This window comes from Cololabis saira, chromosome 20 (assembly GCF_033807715.1).
Source record: "Cololabis saira isolate AMF1-May2022 chromosome 20, fColSai1.1, whole genome shotgun sequence".
Taxonomy (NCBI): Eukaryota; Metazoa; Chordata; class Actinopteri; order Beloniformes; family Belonidae; genus Cololabis; species Cololabis saira.
Window position 1 is genome coordinate 26,772,712 of NC_084606.1, and position 20,357 is coordinate 26,793,068.

The following is a 20,357-nucleotide window of genomic DNA, read 5'->3' on the forward strand; positions in this document are numbered from 1 at the left end:
TGTGTTTATTGCTATGGCTTGAGGACAGTTGTCAGCAGACTGGTAACTCATCTGCCATGAGTAAAACAGCCAACTATATGCCGGAGATGTTATAAGGAGTAACTGGTTTTGTTTCGGGATTAGCGTTAAACAATTACATTATTCTTACATTTTACCGTAGCCTGTTAGCAGCGAAATGTAATAAAAATTTTCCCAATGCGGCGTGAATATACCCAATCTGGCAACTCCCATATTTCTATGACACTATTGCCGCCTTGCGGTGGGAAATCTACATTCTCACCACGTGCCACATTTTTTTTAAATACATCTGGAGAGTAAGATTGTAATCTACAAAAGAGAGAAGTTTAAAATACATATAAGTGTTTCAAATATCACGTAATAACATGCTGAAAGCAGTTTAAGTGATTTTTCGAGGAGTCGTTAGTTCCGGTGTGACGTGTGTCGGTGGGTGGAGCTTCCTGCTGCCGGTATAAAAGCCCAGCTCGCCCGCTTCTTCGTCCACTTCCTCCTGCCATCTGTCTGAGGTGAGTTGGCTCCACATACGTTCTTTGGCCCTTATAATCTATTATTATTTTGAGGTACACATACGATCTTCAAGACTGCATTTAACCTGCAGTACAGTTATGTATTGATAGTTTTTGCACACATTTTTGTTTATATTAGCTGCTTCATGAGCTCTGAAACCGCAAAGCACGGAACTGCTGTAATTAATCATCAGCCATCCGCTATTAAATCCTGCTAGTTTTATTTCAATATCCATGCACACAGGAACAAAACTGCATGCATTAAATATTTCTTGTAGTATTGAGCGAGAATTAGGACGTTTATTCTACTTTTCTTTCCAATTGCATTTCAGCTAGCTGCTTGCAAACGTCGTCTCTCAATGATGATACTTTCACAGACCTGTACTGAATTACTGTGATTGCACTTTTATTATTCTGATGGGAGACGGCTGTTTTGATTAAATTATTCAGTAAATCTTAAATTGACTCCTTAGTTTTCTGTGGAGCACGTTGAGGTCACGTGGCCACATGTGAAGTGACTGCTAACTACAGCATGCTAATGAAAGGTTTTGCATTTACTTTCCAGGTCCACAAAGAGGAAATGACTGACATCTGCAAAGGTAAATACTTATGCACCATATCTGTATTTTTAATATAAAAAGAATTGAGTAATGAAGTGGATGGCATGATGCAGCCTCATGCTACTGTGATGTTACACTTGAACTCTCTCACTGAAACAAAAAGATGACACTTAATTAACTTTTCTGAGTAGCATGAAATAGTATAAAGCTAGTTTTTTTTAGGTTCTGTTTTAAAAATACTCACAAGTCTTATTGTTTGTCTTGTACAGGTCAGAAGGGTGGCGCTTCCTTCATAAGGTGAATATTTTGTCTGTCTTGGCCTACTGAGCTCTTTTGCAACTCTTATTGAAAAGCCTGAACTATCTCGCTGGCTCTTGAGCTCGGTGTGCTGCAGTGATGAGTCTGAACTCTCTCTTACTGAATCTGCCTTTGAAGAAACTCCTTTACCAGATACTGAGTAGCATATTGGCTCTTAACAGAAATGTGAATAGCAAAGATTTTATTTTTTTTTGCATACTTTTTTTGGGGCAGCATGGCTTATGGTTAACCTCTTTTGTTCTTGTTTTGTAAGGATGGCCTTTACTCAACTGTCCGGGCTCTATTACTCAAAGGAGCTGGGAAGTGCAAAGGTGAGTTTACCTAAATAGAAAGAATAAAATGGTGTATTTTGTTAATATGATGATTTTTACATTGACAAGCATATGCCTGATCATTGTGATGCCAACCTTTATCTGATTACCATAACACATTTTCACTAAACTGTTCAGTTTTTATGCATGTATTGACTGGGGTTTCTTCATTAGGTGGAATCTTTGCTGTCACAGCGGGGACCGGTGCCACATTAACCTGTAAGTGTTTTCACCTGTGTGTAATAACTGCTATCAAATGCCTTTTCTACACTTATTGTTGGACCTTGGTGTAGTTTATTAATATGATGATTTAACATTGACAAGCATATGCCTGATCACTGTGATGCCACCCTTTAATCTGATTACCATAACTTGAACAAATGTTTGTTAAACTGTTTTTATGCATGTATTGACTGGGGTTTCTTTATTAGGTGGAAACTTTGCTGTCACAGTGAAACAGAAGAATCCTTCCTGAAAACATCATGGTAAGATCCTCTATTCTGCTTATATATTATAAAATCACCCTTTTTAATGCAGTCAATGATGATTAAACTTAGCTCACTTTGAACCGATGTGAAATGACACAAACATCTGAGCAACTGCATTAACTTATAGAACTGCCCTTTTTGACATTTTTAAACACTTCTGTTGCATAATTGGGATATCCTTGTCTTCCTTCCAGGTGACTTGACGGCTCGAGTGCCATGATGGAGGGAGGGGGTTCCAGCTGAAGGTAAGACGTCATGTCACCTGCAGGCGACGTTCATCTACAGACCTTTTTGAAAATGATGAGTCACTTGGAATCTCGTTCGTCTGAACAACTGTTGAGAAACGGAATCTCTGACATCAGTGGTCGGCCTGTTGGCCGCAAGTGTTGAACGCAACTTCACGTGGACTAAATGGTGTTGTTTGTTACAGGCTGTTGCTGTCTCTTGGGTCAACATGGCCATCCTTGCAAAGATGCTGGTGTTTGTCCAGGTAAGTCATGAACAACACACTTCTGTGTTGACGAGGCTTGGGTGATGGCAGGGTAGTTTGTAAACATGAATAAAAGCCACAGACGTCACACATCCAGTTTCCTTTATGATGATACCCGCACACGTCTTACGCCATGTGTTAACGCTAGACCCTGAAAAGGTGAACCCACTGGTGTTACCATGGCAACAAGGGGATGGCCCGTTGGGGTTACCAACAGTCTGAATGGCAACATGGATGTGAATTTTATTAACTTATTGTCAGATCGGGGTCTTATCTTTTAGGATGCACCTTTGGGGGTGTTTTGATAGTATGTATCATGCAGACCTACATAACTGATCTGTTCCTTGTCTGCTCTTCAGCAGGGGCTGCCTCGGGTCGTGATGTGGACATGGTGTCGTCTCGACAAGGTTGGTACCAGATTGATGCTGTTTATAACAATTGATGAGGAGAAATGATTATTCTGTCTTATACCGCCCCAGTCTGAGAATTCATGACTGATTGGTATCCTCTGATCCCTCTTACATGCATTTTAAACTTTGTGGAGTAATATCAGTCACTCAAACAAGGTTGTTGACACTCTCGCTCATTGCAGGTTCCTGGTTCTGAGAGTGGTGGTTGAAGCTTCTCTGGACATTTGGACTGAGTTGCAGGCAAATGAGTGAGTATCTTGAGCTAGAAGATGTTAACATACATTAAATACCACCTTTTAAACTCTTAGAAATGATGTTTCTGTTTTACCGCCCCAGTCTGAGAATTCATGACTGATTGGTATGCTCTCTGATCCTGCTTGCATATATATAGATATTACCGTAATATCGGTCACTCAAACAAGGTTGTTGACCCTCTCGCTCATTGCAGGTTGCCGGTTCTGAGTGGTGATTGAAACTTCTTTGGACACCTGGACTGTGATACAGGTAAAGATGTTTATGTATATTTAACTACCACTTTTATCAACTTAGTAATGATGATTCTGTCTTACCGCCCCAGTCTGAGAATTCATGACTGATTGGTATCCACTGATAACAAGTTTTTAACTATATTGCTTTTATTAATAAGACTGAATAGTTGCTCACCTTTTCTTCTTCCCCTCCTTCAGGAACCTATGCACCACTTGGCTTCGCTGGGCTGTTGGAACGGCGATGTTGGGATTGGGCTTCTGGTAATGATGGCCACTTCAATCAGAAGATGTCTTTCTCAGCTGGTGTTTCACCTTCTGTGGACCCGGTCTGGCACTTAGAACCTCATGCGAGGGGAACAGCTGTGCTGATGGAGCAGGAAGTCTTGCCAAGTGTCAGAACTGTTTATCATCTTTTTTGTGTATATCCAAAAAGTGTTTGTTTTTTTTGGGACAAGAGAATAACCATGTTTTTGCCTTAATGTTTAAAGGTATGAAGACATAGTTTTCAGTTATAATTGCATAAATTGTCTATTTCAAATAAAAATGCTCATCTGCCTCATGCAAAATTTTGTCCTGGAATGTTTTACTAATTTAGATGCAATTGTGGATCTTTCAGAGAAATGTGAAAGCTTGAAGGTGTCTGCACCCAATTTTCTGATAAACACTGGTGGGAGTCAAACGCCAAAAATAACACTGCCAAAAAAGACATCTCAGATCTGAATAAAATGTCAACATAGTTGACAATCAATTTCAGCAACCCATGGTCTAGATTTGGATCTACACCCAAAACTAATAACAGCTTTTTATCATTAAAACGTGTCAAGATGGGGCTCGGGTGTGGCCTCCATGTGCCTGTATGACTACAACACCTGGGAATGTTACTGATGATCTCCTGGGCAATCTGGTCCAACATGGTGCTGGGTGATGGAGACATGATGTGGATTTCAGGTGTGGGAAATGAGCCCTCCACCCCCCCCCCACAAGAGTGAGGAGCACAGAGCACCACTGGCAGAGTTGCAGATCTTGGTCTGGTCACCTCCTGCAGAACCACTTATTGGGGATGTCCTAATTGCCTATAATTTCCACTTGTAAATTTGCAAAACAGCATGTGAAATTATCAGTGTTGCATCTTAAGTGGAGTTTGATTTCAGAACTGTCATTGACAAATTACATTGTGTTTAAGTGTTCCCTTTTTAACCGTTTTTGTCCCCTCTACTAAATTAGCAATATGCACTTGCATTGCAAACTGCAATGTAACTAAATTAACATCTCGTTTAAGTATTCATCTGAGAGCATTAATGCATGGTGCTGGAAAAACCAGATGACCACTTAGATTTTATTTTTCCTAATGTTTTTAGCACATACAGCGTGACTAGCATGTGGTTTTGATGCTCCAAGATGTATATGCTTTCATTTGTCCCACTGCACAAAAAACATGGATAAAGATGTTACCAAATGATTTAAGTCACTTTGTCCATGTGTAGATCTGGAAACAAATCCCCTTTGAATGTCCCTTTTGGCTATTAGGTTTGTGACAGCTAATTATGATTTAGTATTGAAACAAATCTGGCAGATGCACATTAAAGTCTGTGTAACATGGTGGAGGACACACGGTTACTACATTGGCCAAAATTAATCAGATTTTGAGTATTTATGAAAACGTAATCCCAGATTGTATCGACAACTACATTTATTGGCAGAAAAAAATGACACAAAAGCCTGAGGACCACAGTTCATTCGGTCAAGCCACATTGCACAAACTTGAAAAAAAAAAATTAAAAAAAATTGTGATGTAACCGGTCCTCTACAGTTTATCAGTTTTCCGACCCAGAGGGCTTGACCAGTGATCAAAAGCACTCAGTCGGCGGTGAATATCCTCGCAGCAATATCATCCAGCATCCAGTCTATTCCAGCTAGCAAGTTTTCTCCTGTGATTGCACTGCAACCCATGATGCACCAGTGATGGTTCTTGATCTCATCCAGGGCCAGGGCCTGCAGGAGCATTCAAAATATTCAAATCAAAATTTTAAGATGGTACTGAATTGCAATAAGAACTCAATGTGGTTGTTGGGCGCACCTCTTTGATGGCTTCTTTGGACAACGCTCCTGGTAAATCCTGTTTGTTGGCAAACACCAGCAGCGTTGCACCAGCTAACCTCTGCAGGGAGACAAGTATGCATGTGCATGGTATTCACCAACAGATGTGCTTTTCACAATTTGACAAAAAAAGATCTAACCTCACATTAATTACATGAGAAATAACTGATCAAGTAAAACTAACCATAATTATTATATTCCCCATACACACACACACACACACACACACATATATATATACACATATATGTATATATATATATATATATATATATATACATACATCCATACATACATAGACCTGTAAGCACTCTGAGATTCCCTGAATTAAGAGTGCTCTATAAATAAAATATATGAATTAATTATTCTTATTATTATGTCTACCTCATACTGCTGCACCTTAAAAAAATTGTATATATGTTAATAAGAGCTGTCATTTGTCTGTTTACTGTACAGTGAGCGAAAATAACAGGAGTCAAATTCTCTGTCTTGTTTGACCTGACTTAGCCAATAAACCTGGGGCCGGATTCACAAAACATTCTTCAGAAAAAAAATGTTCTTAAGTGTCATTTTTTTCTTAAGTTCAGTCTTAAGAAGAAAAAAGAGAAGAAGTCATATTCTCCAAAAAAGTTCTGAAGTATTTTCTCAACTTTCTTCTTAAGAAAAAAACTTAAGAATAAATGGTATTCTGGAAATAAAAGTTCTCAAATTTGTTCTTGACTTTTTTTCTTAACTTTAAGACAACCTCGATCTGTCTTAAAATGTCTTCTGTGAAAAGGTAAGATTCTAATATTACCTTTTTCAACAGACCTCTGCACACGACAGGTCAAAGAAATCACCACATACCTGAAAGTTAATCCACGTGACTTAAAGGTTGTCACAAACTGCCCCCACGGTAATGTAACCCAGGTGCTAAATGAGCAGTTATTTGTAAAATAAACTAATTTCAAGCTCATTCAGACCCCATCAATGTGTGACGTCATGTGACTAGCGTGCAGCCAATCGGCTGAGCCGCTCCTCTATTTACAGGAAGCAGACGCTCTCATTGTTGATGAATGGGAGCTGATCTCTAGCTGTTTGCTGCATTTTATTGCAGTAGTTACAGCCAAATACATGCTACAGTAACTTCACAACCGATTAAATGCACATCGGAAGCAAAACCTTATTATAAATACATTTGTTAACGTTTAAAGTCAATCCGTTGAGGCTTTTTTTTAAAAGTAAGTTAAGTTATAAACCGTTTCTCATTTGCTGCACAGTCACAGAAAGGCTACAACATCAGCATCTGTCTGAGGTGAGTTGGCTCCACATACGGTGGTTTTCTTTGGCTCTTTTAATTTATTTTGTGCAACACATACGATCTTCAAAACTGCATTTAACCTGCAGTAGAGTTATGTATTTATAGTGTTTGCAAACTCATTTTTGTTTATATTAGCCGCTTCATGAGCTCTGAAACAGCAAAGCACGGAACTGCTGTAAATAATCATCAGCCATCCGCTATTAAATCCCGATAGTTTTATTTCAATATCCATGCAGACAGGAACAAAACTGCATGTATTAAATATTTCTTGTAGTATTGAGCGAGAATTAGGACGTTTTATTCTACTTTTCTTTCCAATTGCATTTCAGCTAGCTGCTTGCAAACGTCGTCTCTCAATGATGATACTTTCACAGACCTGTACTGAATGACTGTGATTGCACTTTTATTATTCTGATGGGAGACGGCTGTTTTTAATTAAATTATTCAGACAATCTTAAATTGACTCCTTAGTTTTCTGTGGAGCACTTTGAGCAGTCACGTGGCCACATGTGAAGTGACTGCTAACTACAGCATGCTAATGAAAGGTTTTGCATTTACTTTCCAGGTCCACAAAGAGGAAATGACTGACATCTGCAAAGGTAGAGTACATATGCACCATATCTGTATTTAATATAAAAAGAATTGAGTAATAATGAAATGGATGTCATGATGCAGCCTCATGCTACTGTGATGTTACACTTGAACTCTCTCACTGAAACAAAAAGATGACACTTAATTAACTTTTCTGAGTAGCATGAAATGGTATAAAGCTTAATTTTTTTTAGGTGGTTTTAAAAATACTCACAAGTCTTATTGTTTGTCTTGTACAGGTCAGAAGGGTGGCGCTTCCTTCATAAGGTGAATATTTTGTCTGTCTTGGCCTACTGAGCTCTTTTGTAACTTTTATTGAAAAGCCTGAACTATCTGGCTGGCTCTTGAGCTCGGTGTGCTGCAGTGATGAGTCTGAACTCTCTCTTACTGAATCTGCCTTTGAAGAAACTCCTTTACCAGATACTGAGTAGCATATTGGCTCTTAACAGAAACCTGAATAGCCAAGATTTTATATTTCTTTTTACATATTTTTCGGGCAGCATGGCTTATGGTTAACCTCTTTTGTTCTTGTTTTGTAAGGATGGCCTTTACTCAACTGTCCAGGCTCTATTACTCAAAGGAGCTGGGAAGTGCAAAGGTGAGTTTACCTAAATAGAAAGAATAAAATGGTGTATTTTGTTAACATGATGATTTAACATTGACAAGCATATGCCTGATCATTGTGATGCCAACCTTTATCTGATTACCATAACACATTTTCACTAAACTGTTCAGTTTTTATGCATGTATTGACTGAGGTTTCTTCATTAGGTGGAATCTTTGCTGTCACAGCGGGGACCGGTGCCACATTAACCTGTAAGTGTTTTCACCTGTGTGTAATAACTGCTATCAAATGCCTTTTCTACACTTACTTGCGTTTAAGACCTTGGTGTAGTTTATTAATATGATGATTTAATATTGACAAGCATATGCCTGATCACTGTGATGCCAACCTTTATCTGATTACCATAACTTGAACAATTGTTTGTTAAACTATTCAGTCTTTATGCATGTATTGACTGGGGTTTCTTTATTAGGTGGAAACTTTGCTGTCACAGTGAAACAGAAGAATCCTTCTTGAAAACATCATGGTAAGATCCTCTATTCTGCTAAAGTGCTCAATTATGAAATCACCCTTTTTAATGCAGTCAATGATGATTAAACTTAGCTCACTTTGAACCGATGTGAAATGACACAAACATCTGAGCAACTGCATTAACTTGTAGAACTACCCTTTTTGACAATTTCAAACACTTCTGTCGCATAATTGGGAAATCCTTGTCTTCCTTCCAGGTGACTTGACGGCTCGAGTGCCATGATGGAGGGAGGGGGTTCCAGCTGAAGGTAAGACGTCATGTCACCTGCAGGCGACGTTCATCTACAGACCTTTTTGAAAATGATGAGTCACTTGGAATCTCGTTCGTCTGAACAACTGTTGAGAAACGGAATATCTGACATCAGTGGTCGGCCTGTTGGCCGCAAGTGTTGAACGTAACTTCACGTGGACTAAATGGTGTTGTTTGTTACAGGCTGTTGGTGTCTCTTGGGTCAACATGGCCATCCTTGCAAAGATGCTGGTGTTTGTCCAGGTAAGTCATTATGAATGACACAATTCTGTGCTGACGGGGCTTGGGACGATGGCAGGGTAGTTTGTAAACATGAATAAAAGCCACAGACGTCACACATCCAGTTTCCTTTATGATGATACCCGCACACGTCTTACGCCATGTGTTAACGCTAGACCCTGAAAAGGTGAACCCACTGGTGTTACCATGGCAACAAGGGGATGGCCCGTTGGGGTTACCAACAGTCTGAATGGCAACATGGATGTGAATTTTATTAACTTATTGCCAGATCGGGGTATTATCTTTTAGGATGCACCTTGGGGGTGTTTTGATAGGATGCATCATGCAGACCTACATAACTGATCTGTTTCGTCTGCTCTTCAGCAGGGGCTGCCTCTCGGGTCGTGATGTGGACACGGTGTCGTCTCGACAAGGTTGGTACCAGATTGATGCTGTTTATAACAATTGATGAGGAGAAATGATTATTCTATCTTATACCGCCCCAGTCTGAGAATTCATGACTGATTGGTATCCTCTGATCCCTCTTGCATGCATTTAAAATTTTATGAAGTGATATCAGTCACTCAAACAAGGTTGTTGACCCTCTCGCTCATTGCAGGTTCCTGGTTCTGAGAATGGTGATTGAAGCTTCTCTGGACATTTGGACTGAGTTGCAGGCAAATGAGTGAGTATCTTGAGCTAGAAGATGTTAACATACATTAAATACCACCTAGAAATGATGTTTCTGTTTTACCGCCCCAGTCTGAGAATTCATGACTGATTGGTATCCTCTCTGATCCTGCTTGTGTGTGTATATATATCCATAATTTTATGAAGTAATATCGGTCACTCAAACAAGGTTGTTGACCCTCTCGCTCATTGCAGGTTGCCGGTTCTGAGTGGTGATTGAAACTTCTTTGGACACCTGGACTGTGATACAGGTAAAGATGTTTATGTATATTTAACTACCACTTTTATCAACTTAGTAATGATGATTCTGTCTTACCGCCCCAGTCTGAGAATTCATGACTGATTGGTATCCACTGATAACAAGTTTTTAACTATATTGCTTTTATTAATAAGACTGAATAGTTGCTCACCTTTTCTTCTTCCCCTCCTTCAGGAACCTATCACCACTTGGCTTCGCTGGGCTGTTGGGATTGGTCTTCTGGTAATGACCACGTCAATCAGAAGATGTATTTCTCAGCTGGTGTTTCACCTTCTGTGGACCCGGTCTGGCACTTAGAACCTCATGTGAGGGGAACAGCTGTGCTGATGGAGAAGGAAGTCTTGCCAAGTGTCTGAACTGTTTATCACTTTTTTGTGTATATCCAAAATTTTTTATTTTTTTTTGGACAGAATGTTTTTGCCTTAATGTTTAAAGGTATGAAGACATAGTTTTCAGTTATAATTGCATAAATTGTCTATTTCAAATAAAAATGCTCATCTGCCTCATGCACAATTTTGTCCTGGAATGTTTACTAATTTAGATGCACTTGTGGATCTTTCAGAGAAATGTGAAAGCTTGAAGGTGTCTGCACCCAATTTTCTGATAAACACAGGTGGGAGTAATACGCTAAAAAAGACATCTCGGATCTGAATAAAATGTCAACATAGTTGACAAAATCAATTTCAGCAACCCATGGTCTAGATTTGGAGCTACACCCAAAACTACAATAACGGCTTTTAATCATTAAAACGTGTCAAGATGGGGCTCGGGTGTGGCCTCATGTGCCTGTATGACTTTACAACACCTGGGAATGTTACTGATGGGATCTCCTGGGCAATCTGGTCCAACATGGTGCTGGATGATGGAGACATGATGTGGATTTCAGGTGTGGGAAATGAGCCCCCCACAAGAGTGAGGAGCACAAAGCACCTCTGGTCACCTCCTGCAGAACCACTTATTGGGGATGTCCTAATTGCCTATAATTTCCACTTGTAAATTTGCAAAACAGCATGTGAAATTATCAGTGTTGCATCTTAAGTGGAGTTTGATTTCAGAACTGTCATTGACAAATTACATTGTGTTTAAGTGTTCCCTTTTTAACCGTTTTTGTCCCCTCTACTAAATTAGCAATATGCACTTGCATTGCAAACTGCAATATAACTTAACATCTCGTTTAAGTATCCATCTGATAGAGCATTAATGCATGGTGCTGGAAAAACCAGATGACCACTTAGATTTAATTTTTCTTAATGTTTTTAGCACAAACAGCGTGACTAGCATGTGGTTTTGATGCTCCAAGATGTATATGCTTTCATTTGTCCCACTGCACAAAATACATGGATAAAGATGTTACCGAATGATTTAAGTCACTTTGTCCATGTATAGATCTGGAAACTAATCCCCTTTGAATGTCCCTTTTGGCTATTAGGTTTGCGACAGCTAATCAGGATTTAGTATTGAAACAAATCTGGCAGATGCACATTAAAGTCTCAGTGTAACATGGATATACTGTTACTGCATTGGCCAAAATTAATCTGAGTATTTATGAAAACGTAATCGCAGATTGTATCGACAACTACATTTATTGGCAGAAAACTGACACAAAAGCCTGAGGACCACAGTTCATTCGGTCAAGCCACATTGCACAAACTTGGAAAAAAAAACATTGATGTAACCGGTCCTCTACAGTTTGTCAGTTTTCTGAACCAGAGGGCTTGGCCAGCGATCAAAAGCACTCAGTCGGCGGTGAATATCCTCGCAGCAATATCATCCAGCATCCAGTCTATTCCAGCTAGCAAGTTTTCTCCTGTGATTGCACTGCAACCCATGATGCACCAGTGATGGTTCTTGATCTCATCCAGGGCCAGGGCCTGCAGGAGCGTGCAAAATATTCAAATCAAAATTTTAAGATGGTACTGAATTGCAATAAGAACTCAATGTGGTTGTTGGGCGCACCTCTTTGATGGCTTCTTTGGACAACGCTCCTGGTAAATCCTGTTTGTTGGCAAACACCAGCAGCGTTGCACCAGCTAACCTCTGCAGGGAGGACAAGTATGCATGTGCATGGTATTCACCAACAGATGTGCTTTTCACAATTTGACAAAAAAAGATCTAATCTCACATTGATTACATGAGAAATAACTGGTCAAGTAAAACTAACCATAATTATTATATTCCCTATATATACACACACACACACACACACACACACACAGTACAGACCAAAAGTTTGGACACACCTTCTCATTCAAACAAATGGGGAAGTGTCCAAACTTTATATATATATATATATATATATATATATATATATATATATATATATATATATATATATATATATATACACACACACACACACATACATGTATATACATACATACATACATACATACATACATGGACCTGTAAGCACTCTGAGATTCCCTTAATTAAGAGTGCTCTATAAATAAAATATATTAATTAATTATTATTATTATTATTATTATTATTATCATTATTATTATGTCTACCTCATACTGCTGCACCTTAAAAAAATTGTATATATGTTAATAAGAGCTGTCATTTGTCTGTTTACTGTACAGTGAGTGAAAATAACAGGAGTCAAATTCTCTTGTCTTGTTTGACCTGACTTAGCCAATAAACCTGGGGCCGGATTCACAAAACATTCTTCAGAAAAAAAATCTTCTTAAGTGTCATTTTTTTCTTAAGTTCAGTCTTAAGAAGAAAAAAGAGAAGAAGTCATATTCTCCAAAAAAGTTCTTAAGTATTTTCTCAACTTTCTTCTTAAGAAAAAAACTTAAGAATACATGGTATTCTTGAAATAAAAGTTCTCAAATTTGTTCTTGACTTTTTTCTTAACTTTAAGACAACCTTGATCTGGCCTAAAATGTCTTCTGTGAAAAGGTAAGATTCTAATATGACCTTTTTCAACACATTAATCTCATCCACCATAACCTCAAGCTCCTGCCTTGAAAAGTTCCTGCATCTCTTTTTCTCCTTCTCCATGTTTAGTGAGTGACTGACGGTTAAGACCAAACTACCTGTATAAATGTTGTTTGTTGGCGCGTGTAATGCAATGACATATTTTAAGAAGACGGTTCTTAAGAAAATATTGAAGAATTGCACTTAAGAACTTTCTTATGAACTTCTTAATTTTAGATCTTAAGATCGTTCATTGGTGAATCCGGCCCCTGATTGTGATGATCATCTTGGACAGGTGAAAAGACAGTTAAGAGATCTTCACTGCGCATGCGCAGCAGCCTCCCTACCCTCGGTGCTCCAGTGTTTTGATGTTGAAGCCCAGCGTGGGGGAGATGGTGCTCACGTCTTCCCCGTTGAACTTCTTCAGGATGGTCGTTTTCCCCGCGTTGTCCAGACCTCTGAATTAATGAATGAAAATATATGAATGAAAATATATTTATTTCGGTCAGGTCATTCTTAATGTAGACACCAACTGAAAGCATTAGTTCACATAAAAGAGAGACCTAACCGAAAAGGAATAGGCTGAAGCTATTGCTTATTTACGCCTACCCTTCTCACATGATCAACTTATTCAGATCAAACATACAAAACATAGTACAAAAAAATAAATCATATTGTTTACACAATCCCGAACATAATTCCGTAATAGTATCATCTACTGGATCCCTCATATTTTTCAAACACATTATACTTAAACAAACGTTTGAATGCATGAATCGACTGGCACATCTTCAATTTTTCATCAAGTGCATTCCATATACAGTATATACACCCCTTACAGTAATACATTGATCTTTAATTTTAGTCCTAGACTTTGGTTTTTCAATCATACGTTTCCCTCGAAGCTCATATCTACTTACTCTTATTTTAAACATGCTTACAATTTTACTAGTTAACAATCTGTTGAACACTTTGTACATTATCAATGCTATTTTGTATTCCACTAAATCCATGAATTTAAATGCCCCTTAATTTAATAAATAATTCATTTGATGGTTCTCTATAACTTGATTTTGTGATAATCCTTACCGCTCTTTTTTGAGAGAATAAAGATCGGTTTAGTATGGGTAAAATATGCACTCCCCCATATTTCTAAACAGTATGTAATGTAGGGAATAAACATAGTACAATACAAAATATATAAAGCACGCTGGTTCAACATATCTTTTACCTTGTATAATATGGCTATCGATTTAGCTAATTTAGATTTGACATGATTAATATGCATGGTCCATGATGACACCTAAAAATTTTGTCTCAAACACCCTTTCTATTTCTGTATCTTCTATTCTCAATTTAACTACCTTATCTATTTTACGGTTCCCAGAAATCATAAACTTTGTTTTACTTATATTTAAAGATAACTTATTTACATCAAACCATTTCTTTACAAGTTTCATCTCATTTTCAACAGTAGCTATAATTTCCTCTCCTATAAACCTCTGCACAGGACAGGTCAAAGAAATCACCACATACCTGAAAGTTAATCCACGTGATTTAAAGGTTGTCACAAACTGCCCCCACTGTAATGTAACCCAGGTGCTGAATGAGCAGTTATTTGTAAAATAAACTAATTTCAAGCTCATTCAGACCCCATCAATGTGTGACGTCATGTGACTAGCGTGCAGCCAATCAGCTGAGCCGCTCTGCTATTTACAGGAAGCAGACGCTCTCATTGTTGATGAATGGGGGCTGATCTCTAGCTGTTTGCTGCATTTTATTACAGTAGTTACAGCCAAATATATGCTACAGTAGCTTCACAACCGATTAAATGCACATCGGAAGCAAAACCTTATTATAAATACATTTGTTAACCTTTAAAGTCAATCCGTTGAGGCTTTTTTTTTTTTTTAAAGTAAGTCAAGTTATAAACCGTTTCTCATTTGCTGCTAAGCTGCACAGTCACAGAAAGGATACAACATCAGCATCTGTCTGAGGTGAGTTGGCTCCACATACGGTGGTTTTCTTTGGCTCTTTTAATCTATTTTGTGGTACACATACGATCTTCAAAACTGCGTTTAACCTGCAGTAGAGTTATGTATTTATATTTTTTGCACACTCATTTTTGTTTATATTAGCAGCTTCATGAGCTCTGAAACGGCAAAGCACTGAACTGCTGTAAATAATCATCAGCCATCTGCTATTAAATCCTGCTAGTTTTATTTCAATATCCATGCACACAGGAACAAAACTGCATGTATTAAATATTTCTTGTAGTATTGAGCGATAATTAGGACGTTTATTCTACTTTTCTTTCCAATTGCATTTCAGCTAGCTGCTTGCAAACGTCGTCTCTCAATGATGATACTTTCACAGACCTGTACTGAATTACTGTGATTGCACTTTTATTATTCTGATGGGAGACGGCTGTTTTAATTAAATTATTCAGTAAATCTTAAGTTGACTCCTTAGTGGTCTGTCCAGCACGTTGAGGTCACGTGGCCACATGTGCAGTGACTGCTAACTACAGCATGCTAATGAAAGGTTTTGCATTTACTTTCCAGGTCCACAAAGAGGAAATGACTGACATCTGCAAAGGTAAATACATATGCACCATATCTGTATTTTTAATATAAAAAGAATTGAGTAATAATGAAATGGATGGCATGATGCAGCCTCATGCTACTGTGATGTTACACTTGAACTCTCTCACTGAAACAAAAAGATGACACTTAATTAACTTTTCTGAGTAGCATGAAATAGTATAAAGCTATTTTTTTTTTTAGGTTCTGTTTTAAATACTCACAAGTCTTATTGTTTGTCTTGTACAGGTCAGAAGGGTGGCACTTCCTTCATAAGGTGAATATTTTGTCTGTCTTGGCCTACTGAGCTCTTTTGCAACTCGTATTGAAAAGCCTGAACTATCTCGCTGGCTCTTGAGCTCGGTGTGCTGCAGTGATGAGTCTGAACTCTCTCTTACTGAATCTGCCTTTGAAGAAACTCCTTTACCAGATACTGAGTAGCATATTGGCTCTTAACAGAAATCTGAATAGCCAAATTTTATATATATTTTTTTACATTTTTTGGGGGGGGCAGCATGGCTTATGGTTAACCTCTTTTGTTCTTGTTTTGTAAGGATGGCCTTTACTCAACTGTCCAGGCTCTATTACTCAAAGGAGCTGGGAAGTGCAAATGTGAGTTTACCTAAATAGAAAGAATAAAATGGTGTATTTTGTTAACATGATGATTTAACATTGACAAGCATATGCCTGATCATTGTGATGCCAACCTTTATCTGATTACCATAACAAATTTTCACTAAAGTGTTCAGTTTTTATGCATGTATTGACTGGGGTTTCTTTATTAGGTGGAAACTTTGCTGTCACCGTGGGCACCGGTGCCACATTAATCTGTAAGTGTTTCCACCCGTTTGTAATATCTATAAAGTGCCCTTTCCACACTTAATTATTGTTAGACTCTTCCTATTGATCACCAGTAACGAGCTCATAGTTGGAATAGCGTGGACGGCTTAATGTTTGAAAGGATGACATGGGGCAAGACCCCATCAAACACCTGGATGACTAATGTCACATGCCAGTTTTTCACCAAAGCCCTGATCAAACATGCAAATCTATATTTTATTTTTTTTTTTTAAGTGGATTAGTAACAGCATTTGCATTGACATGATCTCTTCTCCTGCAGCTTCTGCATTTGGGAGGAAGCACCCTTCAGATATCCTGGTAAGATCCTCCATTCTGCTAAAGTGCTCCATTAAGAAATCACCCTTTTTAATGCAGTCAATGATGATTAAACTTAGCTCACTTTGAACCGATGTGAAATGACACAAACATCTGAGCAACTGCATTAACTTATAGAACTGCCTCTTTGACATTTTTAAATACTAATGTCGCATAATTGGGAAATCCTTGTCTTCCTTCCAGATGACTTGACGGCTCGAGTGCCATGATGGAGGGAGGGGGTTCCAGCTGAAGGTAAGACGTCATGTCACCTGCAGGCGACGTTCATCTACAGACCTTTTGAAAATGATGAGTCACTTGGAATCTCGTTCGTCTGAACAACTGTTGAGAAACGGAATATCTGACATCAGTGGTCGGCCTGTTGGCCGCAAGTGTTGAACGTAACTTCACGTGGACTAAATGGTATTGTTTGTTACAGGCTGTTGCTGTCTCTTGGGTCAACATGGCCATCCTTGCAAAGATGCTGGTGTTTGTCCAGGTAAGTCATTATGAACGACACAATTCTGTGACGAGGCTTGGGACGATGGCAGGGTAGTTTGTAAACATGAATAAAAGCCACAGACTGCTATCAAATGCCTTTTCTACACTTATTGTTGGACCTTGGTGTAGTTTATTAATATGATGATTTAACATTGACAAGCATATGCCTGATCACTGTGATGCCACACTTTAATCTGATTACCATAACTTGAACAAATGTTTGTTAAACTGTTCAGTCTTTATGCATGTATTGACTGGGGTTTCTTTATTAGGTGGAAAATTTGCTGTCACAGTGGGCACCGGTGCCACATTAATCTGTAAGTGTTTCCACCTGTTTTATATCTATAAAGTGCCTTTTCCACACTTTGTTAGACTCTTCCTATTGATCACCAGTAACAATCTCATAGTTGGAATAGTGTGGAAGGCATAATGTTTGAAAGGATGACATGGGGCAAGACCCCATCAAACACCTGGATGACTGATGTCACATGCCAGTTTTTCACCAAAGCCCTGATCAAACATACACCCACTTTTTTTAAAAAGTGGATTAGTAACAGAACTTGCATTGACATGATCTCTTCTCCTGCAGCTTCTGCATTTGGGAGGAAGCACCCTTCCTGAAAACATCATGGTAAGATGATGATCCTCTATTCTGCTAAAGTGCTCCATTATGAAATCCCCCTTTTTAATGCAGTCAATGATGATTAAACTTAGCTCACTTTGAACCGATGTGAAATGACACAAACATCTGAGCAACTGCATTAACTTGTAGAACTGTCCTTTTTGGCATTGATCAGTATTGAGGTCAGGAAATGTGACATTTTTAATTGGGAAATCCTTGTCTTCCTTCCAGGTGACTTGACAGCTTGAGTGCCATGATGGAGGGAGGGGGTTCCAGCAGAAGGTAAGACGTCATGTCACCTGCAGGCAGGCGTTAATCTACAGACCTTTTTGAAAATGATGAGTCACTTGGAATCTCGTTCGTCTGAACAACTGTTGAGAAACGGAATATCTGACATCAGTGGTCGGCCTGTTGGCCGCAAGTGTTGAACGTAACTTCACGTGGACTAAATTATATTGTTTGTTACAGGCTGTTGCTGTCTCTTGGGTCAACATGTCCATCCTTGCAAAGATGCTGGTGTTTGTCCCGGTAAGTCATTATGAACGACAATTCTGTGTTGACGGGGCTTGGGACGATGGCAGGGTAGTTTGTAAACATGAATAAAAGCCAGACGTCACACATCCAGTTTCCTTTATGATGATACCCGCACACGTCTTACGCCATGTGTTAACGCTAGACCCTGAAAAGGTGAACCCACTGGTGTTACCATGGCAACAAGGGGATGGCCCGTTGGGGTTACCAACAGTCTGAATGGCAACATGGATGTGAATTTTATTAACTTATTGCCAGATCGGGGTATTATCTTTTAGGATGCACCTTGGGGGTGTTTTGATAGGATGCATCATGCAGACCTACATAACTGATCTGTTCCTTGTCTGCTCTTCAGCAGGGGCTGCCTCTCAGGTCGTGATGTGGACACGGTGTCTCGACAAGGTTGGTACCAGATTAATGCTGTTTCAATTAACAATTGAGGAGAAATGATTATTCTGTCTTATACCGCCCCAGTCTGAGAATTCATGACTGATTGGTATCCTCCTGATCCCTCTTGCATTCATTTTAAACTTTGTGGAGTAATATCAGTCACTCAAACAAGGTTGTTGACCCTCTCGCTCATTGCAGGTTCCTGGTTCTGAGAGTGGTGGTTGAAGCTTCTCTGGACATTTGGACTGAGCTGCAAATGAGTGAGTATCTTGAGCTAGAAGATGTTAACATACATTAAATACCACCTTTAAACTCTTAGAAATGATGTTTCTGTTTTACCGCCCCAGTCTGAGAATTCATGACTGATTGGTATCCTCTCTGATCCTGCTTGCATATATTACCGTAATATCAGTCACTCAAACAAGGTTGTTGACCCTCTCGCTCATTGCAGGTTGCCGGTTCTGAGTGGGGATTGAAACTTCTGTGGAAACCTGGACTGTGATACAGGTAAAGATGTTTATGTATATTTAACTACCACTTTTATCAACTTAGTAATGATGATTCTGTCTTACCGCCCCAGTCTGAGAATTCATGACTGATTGGTATCCACTGATAACAAGTTTCTAACTATATTGAGTTTATTTTTCTAAAACTGAATAGTTGCTAACCTTTCTTCTTCCCCTCCTTCAGGAACCGATGCATCACTTGGCTTCGCTGGGCTGTTGGAACGGCGATGTTGGGATTGGGCTTCTGGTAATGATGACCACGTCAATCAGAAGATGTATTTCTCAGCTGGTGTTTCACCTTCTGTGGACCCAGTCTGACACTTAGCACCTCATGCGAGGGGAACAGCTGTGTGCTGATGGAGCAGGAAGTCTTGCCAAGTGTCGGAACTGTTTATCATCTTTTTGTGTATATCCAAAAATATATATATTTTTTTTTTTTTGGGACAAGAGAATCACCATGTTTTGGCCTTTTAAAGGTATGAAGACATTGTCTTGAGTTATAATTGCATAAATTGTCTATTTCAAATAAAAATGCTCATCTGCCTCGTGCACAATTTTGTCCTGGAATGTTTACCAATTTAGATGCAATTGTGGATCTTTAAGAGAAATGTGAAAGCTTGAAGGTGTCTACCCAATTTTCTGATAAACACTGGTGGGAGTAATACGCCAAAAAAAAGACATCTCAGATCTGAATAAAATGTCAACATAGTTGACAAAATCAATTTCAGCAACCCTTGGTCTAAATTTGGAGCTACACCCAAAACTACAATAACTGCTTTTAATCATTAAAATCTGTCAAGATGGGGCTCGGGTGTGGCCTCCATGTGCCTGAGAATGTTACTGATAGTCTCTTGAGGGATCTCCTGGGCAATCTGGTCCAACATGATGCTGGGTGATGGAGACGTGGATTTCAGGTATGGGAAATGAGCCCCCCACACGAGTGAATAGCACAAAGCGCCACTGGCCGAGTTGCAGATCTTGGTCTGTGGTCACCTCCTGCAGAACCACTTATTTGGGATGTCCTAATTGCCTATGATTTCCATTTGCAAAACAGCAT

The 20,357-nt window shown here is 39.0% G+C and overlaps 2 protein-coding genes, 4 long non-coding RNA genes and 15 other non-coding genes across 24 annotated transcripts in view; 18 read left to right on the top strand and 3 right to left on the bottom strand.

The window, feature by feature from the left end:
- cct7 (chaperonin containing TCP1, subunit 7 (eta)) overlaps positions 1–20,357 on the bottom strand; it is a 418,707-nt gene that overhangs the window by 128,854 nt on the left and 269,496 nt on the right. The gene's annotated exons all lie outside the window — the stretch shown is intronic.
- LOC133420051 (uncharacterized) lies at positions 509–4,146 on the top strand. 2 transcript variants are annotated; one of them, XR_009770574.1, is made up of 12 exons: positions 509–524; positions 1,090–1,123; positions 1,354–1,381; positions 1,656–1,713; positions 1,888–1,932; positions 2,145–2,198; positions 2,396–2,446; positions 2,632–2,691; positions 3,051–3,098; positions 3,284–3,349; positions 3,550–3,605; positions 3,788–4,146. It is a non-coding gene; the product is annotated as an uncharacterized LOC133420051 (long non-coding RNA). The 2 variants fall into 2 exon arrangements; XR_009770575.1 differs by having other exon boundaries at positions 3,054–3,098.
- On the top strand, positions 2,495–2,562 carry LOC133420973 (small nucleolar RNA SNORD30). Its single transcript, XR_009770665.1, has one exon. It is a non-coding gene; the product is annotated as a small nucleolar RNA SNORD30 (small nucleolar RNA).
- On the top strand, positions 2,792–2,918 carry LOC133420982 (small nucleolar RNA SNORD22). The gene has a single exon (XR_009770674.1). It is a non-coding gene; the product is annotated as a small nucleolar RNA SNORD22 (small nucleolar RNA).
- On the top strand, positions 3,136–3,207 carry LOC133420981 (small nucleolar RNA SNORD31). Its single transcript, XR_009770673.1, has one exon. It is a non-coding gene; the product is annotated as a small nucleolar RNA SNORD31 (small nucleolar RNA).
- Positions 3,406–3,478, top strand: LOC133420979 (small nucleolar RNA SNORD31). Its single transcript, XR_009770671.1, has one exon. It is a non-coding gene; the product is annotated as a small nucleolar RNA SNORD31 (small nucleolar RNA).
- On the top strand, positions 3,646–3,715 carry LOC133420974 (small nucleolar RNA SNORD31). Its single transcript, XR_009770666.1, has one exon. It is a non-coding gene; the product is annotated as a small nucleolar RNA SNORD31 (small nucleolar RNA).
- On the bottom strand, positions 5,555–6,609 carry LOC133420352 (uncharacterized). The gene is made up of 3 exons (XR_009770602.1): positions 6,533–6,609; positions 5,667–5,747; positions 5,555–5,581 (listed from the first exon to the last, which is right to left on the bottom strand). It is a non-coding gene; the product is annotated as an uncharacterized LOC133420352 (long non-coding RNA).
- On the top strand, positions 6,752–10,588 carry LOC133420349 (uncharacterized). Of its 2 annotated transcripts, XR_009770600.1 has the most exons (12): positions 6,752–6,980; positions 7,552–7,585; positions 7,817–7,844; positions 8,118–8,175; positions 8,349–8,393; positions 8,615–8,668; positions 8,871–8,921; positions 9,107–9,166; positions 9,527–9,576; positions 9,762–9,827; positions 10,028–10,083; positions 10,266–10,588. It is a non-coding gene; the product is annotated as an uncharacterized LOC133420349 (long non-coding RNA). The 2 variants fall into 2 exon arrangements; XR_009770599.1 differs by lacking the exon at positions 10,266–10,588 and having other exon boundaries at positions 10,028–10,259.
- On the top strand, positions 8,970–9,037 carry LOC133420969 (small nucleolar RNA SNORD30). The gene has a single exon (XR_009770661.1). It is a non-coding gene; the product is annotated as a small nucleolar RNA SNORD30 (small nucleolar RNA).
- LOC133420985 (small nucleolar RNA SNORD22) lies at positions 9,271–9,397 on the top strand. Its single transcript, XR_009770676.1, has one exon. It is a non-coding gene; the product is annotated as a small nucleolar RNA SNORD22 (small nucleolar RNA).
- LOC133420980 (small nucleolar RNA SNORD31) lies at positions 9,614–9,685 on the top strand. Its single transcript, XR_009770672.1, has one exon. It is a non-coding gene; the product is annotated as a small nucleolar RNA SNORD31 (small nucleolar RNA).
- On the top strand, positions 9,873–9,945 carry LOC133420977 (small nucleolar RNA SNORD31). The gene has a single exon (XR_009770669.1). It is a non-coding gene; the product is annotated as a small nucleolar RNA SNORD31 (small nucleolar RNA).
- LOC133420975 (small nucleolar RNA SNORD31) lies at positions 10,124–10,193 on the top strand. Its single transcript, XR_009770667.1, has one exon. It is a non-coding gene; the product is annotated as a small nucleolar RNA SNORD31 (small nucleolar RNA).
- Positions 11,764–13,043, bottom strand: LOC133420878 (ADP-ribosylation factor-like protein 2). Its single transcript, XM_061710759.1, has 3 exons — positions 13,014–13,043; positions 12,048–12,203; positions 11,764–11,962 (listed from the first exon to the last, which is right to left on the bottom strand). Exons 1-3 carry the CDS (start codon positions 13,041–13,043, stop codon positions 11,828–11,830), a joined length of 321 nt encoding a protein of 106 aa, XP_061566743.1. The 3' UTR covers positions 11,764–11,827.
- LOC133420351 (uncharacterized) lies at positions 14,770–19,777 on the top strand. The gene is made up of 16 exons (XR_009770601.1): positions 14,770–15,010; positions 15,578–15,611; positions 15,845–15,872; positions 16,150–16,207; positions 16,381–16,425; positions 16,716–16,753; positions 16,955–17,005; positions 17,190–17,249; positions 17,524–17,568; positions 17,841–17,882; positions 18,105–18,155; positions 18,342–18,401; positions 18,760–18,806; positions 18,993–19,054; positions 19,246–19,301; positions 19,485–19,777. It is a non-coding gene; the product is annotated as an uncharacterized LOC133420351 (long non-coding RNA).
- On the top strand, positions 17,053–17,120 carry LOC133420970 (small nucleolar RNA SNORD30). The gene has a single exon (XR_009770662.1). It is a non-coding gene; the product is annotated as a small nucleolar RNA SNORD30 (small nucleolar RNA).
- Positions 18,205–18,272, top strand: LOC133420971 (small nucleolar RNA SNORD30). Its single transcript, XR_009770663.1, has one exon. It is a non-coding gene; the product is annotated as a small nucleolar RNA SNORD30 (small nucleolar RNA).
- On the top strand, positions 18,502–18,628 carry LOC133420986 (small nucleolar RNA SNORD22). Its single transcript, XR_009770677.1, has one exon. It is a non-coding gene; the product is annotated as a small nucleolar RNA SNORD22 (small nucleolar RNA).
- On the top strand, positions 19,110–19,182 carry LOC133420978 (small nucleolar RNA SNORD31). The gene has a single exon (XR_009770670.1). It is a non-coding gene; the product is annotated as a small nucleolar RNA SNORD31 (small nucleolar RNA).
- Positions 19,342–19,411, top strand: LOC133420976 (small nucleolar RNA SNORD31). Its single transcript, XR_009770668.1, has one exon. It is a non-coding gene; the product is annotated as a small nucleolar RNA SNORD31 (small nucleolar RNA).

Excerpts from the sequence above, each read along its gene's own strand:
- LOC133420878 (XM_061710759.1), bottom strand. The coding sequence starts at position 13,043 with ATGGTGGATGAGATTAATGTGTTGAAAAAG. Across the intron at positions 12,204-13,013 it reads AGATTAATGTGTTGAAAAAG|ATCTTTTTTTGTCAAATTGT; the intron begins GTCATATTAGAA and ends ATGTGAGATTAG. Across the intron at positions 11,963-12,047 it reads CCAAAGAAGCCATCAAAGAG|GCCCTGGCCCTGGATGAGAT; the intron begins GTGCGCCCAACA and ends ACGCTCCTGCAG.